We start from the raw sequence: 4,822 nt of genomic DNA, 5'->3' as shown, positions 1-4,822 counted from the left end.
GGAGAAAGAAGTCATGAGCAACCGCTAGCATCCGGTTGCATCCAATTCATACCCTCCCGCTGCTCCACCTGGAGAAGGAAAACCCATTGCTGAATTGAATGAGCAGCTCGCCGGATAACCTGCAAAAAAATAGTTCTAATTTCTTGTTAAAGATAATATCATTTCTAGTTCTCCAAACAGCCCAACAAATGGCCGACACTCCAATTCTTATTTTTTATTTGTCATCTTTCTTCACACCATTCAGCCATCTACCAAACATATTAGTGATATTAGCTGGTGGCGGAATGTTATATGTAAGGTATATCATTCACCATATTATCTTCGCAAAAGGACAATGAATAAACAAATGATTAACAGTTTCCGTGGAATCACAAAAATAACACTTTTGACATCCTTTCCACTTCCGTTTAGCTAGATTATCCTTAGTGAATAACACCTTATTACTCATGAACCACATAAATTTTTTGATTTTCAAAGGAACCTTTAACTTCCATAAATATTTACGAAGATAAATAGCATGCCCATTCATCAAATCAAGGTACATAGACTTAACTGAAAACATACCTGAATCCGTAAGCTTCCAAATAAACTTATCAGGTTCAGACGTTAGATTAATAGTAATAAGTCGTTGGCATAGATGTAACCATTTATTATCATTAAAGCCTCTTCTAAAAGAAATTTTGATAGGTACAGTTGCAAGCACAGTCGAGACTAACATATTCTTATGTTGAACAATATTATATAAATCGTATATTACTAATTACTACAAATGTTTATTCGAGGAAGGTAACTTCTCTATGTATGAGGCTAGAATAGATGATGTACCCCAAGTTTCTGATGAGGAAAATAACTTCCTTACTACACCTTATTCTGAGGATGAAGTAAGAAAAGCGGATTTCTAAATGGAACATAATAAAGCACCTAGTCCTGATGGCTTCTGGCTGAATTTTATGTTCTTTCTTGGATGTCATCAAGCTTGACCTGCTAGATTCGTTTGACTTTCTTCACTCCGGACAACTAGAATTGTTCCTTTTGTATTTTGGTGAGACTATTTTATTATCTAAGGTTAATTAAGTAGAAAATATCCAACAATATCGACCTATCTGCTTTCTTAATGTTAGCTTCTAAGATATTCACTAAAATTGCCATGATTAGGCTGAACTCGGTGGCTGAACATGTGGTTCGTCCTTCTCAGACTGCTTTCATGCAAGAGCATAACTTCCTAGATGGGGTGGTTATTCTTCATGAAACAGTCCACGAATTGCATCAGGCAAAAGCTAAATGGGGTAATTTTAAAAATTGCCTTTGAATGGTCTTTCCATCAAAAAACACTTAGAATGAAAGGTTTTTCTGGTGAGTATCATGCGTTAATTGATATCTTTATCTCAGGAGGAAGTGTGACCATTAAAGTCAATGGTGATCTGGGCAAATACTTTTAGACTAAGAAAGGACTAAGGCAACGCGGCCCATTTTCACCCATTCTAGTTAACATAGTGGCTGATATACTAGTTGTTATACTTGAACGAGTAAAGTCTTGTGACCAAATTAAATGTGTGACTCCACATCTGGTTGATGGCTGATTATCTATTTTTCAATATGCTGACGATACAATTCTCTTTATGGAACATGACATTGAAAAAAACAAGGAACCTAAAGTTAATTCTTTCAGCGTTTCGGCAACTATTGGGCCTGATAATTAATTTTCATAAAAGTGAGTTGTTTTGTTTTAGCGAGCCTCAAGACCAGGTTGACCTATATGCTGAATTATTTGGTAGCGGGAAATTCCAGTTTCATATTAGGTGTTTGGGTATTCAGATTTATTATCGAAGACTTACGAATGCCAAATGGAAAATGTTGGAGGAGAGACTCCAAATTAGATTAAGCAACCGGAAAAAAATTAATATCTATGGGTGGAAGATTAGTTCTTATCAACTCAGTACTAAGCAATATGGGTACTAAGCAATATGGTGTTGTACATGATATGTTTCTTCCAACATCCTAGAGGAGTCGCAAAAAGATTGGATTATTTCCGGTCAAGATTCTTCTGGCAAGGAAATAGTGAGAAAAAGAAATATCAATTGACAAAATGGAGTGTGGTCTGCCATCCGAAGATCAAGGCGGTCTTGGAATTCAAAACCTTGAGATAAAAAATAGGGCCATCCTCGGTAAATGGTTGTTCAAGCTATTGACTAAAGACGGAATTTGGCGAACCCAAGAAAGTACATTGGCTTGAAGGCATTGTCTCAGGTTTCTTGGAAACCTTGAGACTCTCATATTTGGGCTAGTCTTATGGTGACAAAACAAATTCTTCTTCCCATATGGGTCTTTATCCTTTGGGGATGGATCGGAGATTCGATTATGGGAGGATAAATGGCTAGACAATTCCACCTTCGGAGAACAATATCATCATTATACAATATTGTTTGGCATAATAGCGATACACTTGCAAAGGTGTTGGAATCTGCCCCACCAAATGTGTCGTTCAGAAGAAGTCTCACTGGTCCTAGACAAGCATTATGGAATGACATGTTACATCGTCTGGATTCGGTCCATTAGACGCAAGGTTCTGATGTATTTTACTAGAATCTTCGGTAGCTTGTATGTATAATTATCTAATCCAACATGATGTTCTGATCGATAATAAACCGAAATTTTGGAAGATGAAGATACCGCTTAAAACTAAGGTGTTTGCATGCTATCTTCCTCAAGGTCTAATTCTTACCAAGAACTGGCAAAACGCAATTGGTAGGGAAGTAAAAGGTGTATCTTCTGTCATCATGACGAGACTATAAATCACCTATTCTTAGAGTGCAAATTTGCTAGATCTATATGGTCAACCATCCAGATAGGTTCTGCCTTGTATTCACCATTGAGTGTTTCAAATATCCTTGGCAACTGGCTCAATGGTGTGGATCCTAGGTTCAAACTACTTATTAGGGTGGGAGTGATTGCCATTATTTGGTAATCGAAACCACTCACCTTGTTTGGTGCAAGCAATTACGCAATTTGCAATAAATTTGGTTATGTGCATCAACCGATTGATGAAGACACCGGTGGTTTTCCTGTTTACAAAAGAGGACATGCTTACCCTGGTTGAATATAACATACAGTAGTATTTCCCGGGAAAAATATCACATAGTATTTTCTTATGTGAAAGATGAGGTAGGCGAACAACCCTTACAAGGCGCCGAGCAAGCACACGACATGCTTAATGTAGGAGATAGAATAGGACGGAGAATTGATCTAAGGATTTAAAACTTTCTCCTTTTAGGGATAGGATGAGATCAAAGTTGGCTAAAACTAGTTCATTTTCTTAGAGGCATAGATTATCATATGAAAGAACACAAACAAAATTATACAGTAGATGTTTAATGGTATTTACAGAAGAAGAAAAATGCGACATATCTGGATGGCTCGCCACAACAACTAGGTATAATTACGTGGTCACTCAAACAAATTGCATAATGGTGTCTGGTCCATCATTGTCAGACAGTGGAGAGAAACAATGCGGAAATTACATAACTCAGGTGGTTGTGCATGGTGGTGATGACAAGTTGTGCAGATTTCGATTTTGATAACCTTTCTTCTTACAAAGAAACATTATGGGAATAAGGTGTATCGTTTGCCCATCGGATCAATCCCACTCCAGATCCCATCGACAAAAAGAGAAAAAAAAAAATCTCGGTGTCCAACAGCCAACGCAACTATAAAAGCAACCGAAGTTCCCAAGCAAGTACCCAAGCAAAGAAAGCACAAAGAAGCTCCCAAACCCCAACGACGACGGCCATGTCTCCCTCTCCCCTAGCCATCCTCCTCCTCCTCGCCGTGGCCGCGCCGCTCGCGTATGGGGCCTGCGAAGGCGAAGCCTCGCTGAAGGGTGTGGCGAATGACGTCCTCTTGGAGTACGGGCTCCCCAAGGGCCTCCTCCCGGACTCCGTCGTCTCCTACACCTTCATCAACGCCACCGGCGACTTCAAGATCGAGCTCGCAAGCTCCTGCTACATCTGGTTCGGCGAGCACTACACCTACTTCGACAAGCACCTCAGCGGCACCATCTCCCAGGGCACCATCTACAACCTCTCCGGCATCCAGGCCAAGAAGCTCTTCATCTGGGTCTACATCACCAGCATGGTCGCGCGCCCGGAGAGGGGCATGATCGAGTTCCACGCCAACTTCATCACCGAGGACGTGCCCATGTCGCTTTTCCAGAAGGTGCCCGTCTGCAGCAACGGAGTCGGCGACCAGCTCCGCGGCGCCGCCGGGGTGATGAACCTGCTCCCCGTCGCCGAGGTGTGACTTGTTTCAGATATATCAGTTGCTTTTAAGCCTTGCTCGCCCTGGCGTATATTTACGTATGTCTGACCGGCTGGCCAAGACATTATTTGCACCTTTCTTCATGGAACATTTCTTATTGGAAGCGATCGAGAGACAGATGATGATCAATTAAGAAAGACGAGGTACCGTGCGATGTTATTGTGGGAATTACATTTTTAAGTTCAATAAATAAAATATTTTGTAAGAACACGATCGAGTTTGTTGTACTGTGTATGCGTCAGCAAAAAGAATGTGAGATGCTCTTATCCATTTTCGATGTTTCATTTTCTCAAGGACTGTGAACCAAGGCATAGCCTGGTGGCAGTGAGCTGCTGATAACTCTTAGCCCGTTCGAGTTCGAGTCTTCGTACTCGCATTCTCGGTGTTGTGCACACAATTACCGTTATCAAAACACAGCGCTGCTAGATTTCTTCCCTAGTACAGCCAATTATATTCTCAAGGACTTATGCTTCCGTGCACCCCTCTTTCTAAACTTAAACAAAGCAAC

At 40.7% G+C, this 4,822-nt stretch overlaps 1 protein-coding gene across 1 annotated transcript; it reads left to right on the top strand.

The window, feature by feature from the left end:
- Positions 1–3,752: 3,752 nt before the first annotated feature.
- On the top strand, positions 3,753–4,584 carry LOC124700141. Its single transcript, XM_047232314.1, has one exon. It carries the CDS (start codon positions 3,787–3,789, stop codon positions 4,294–4,296), a length of 510 nt encoding a protein of 169 aa, XP_047088270.1. The 5' UTR covers positions 3,753–3,786; the 3' UTR covers positions 4,297–4,584.
- The last annotated feature ends 238 nt before the right edge of the window (positions 4,585–4,822 follow it).

Source organism: Lolium rigidum, chromosome 3, assembly GCF_022539505.1.
Source record: "Lolium rigidum isolate FL_2022 chromosome 3, APGP_CSIRO_Lrig_0.1, whole genome shotgun sequence".
Classification (NCBI taxonomy): domain Eukaryota; kingdom Viridiplantae; phylum Streptophyta; class Magnoliopsida; order Poales; family Poaceae; genus Lolium; species Lolium rigidum.
Note: the sequence above shows the minus strand (reverse complement) of the source record. Positions and strands in the feature narration are given on the sequence as shown.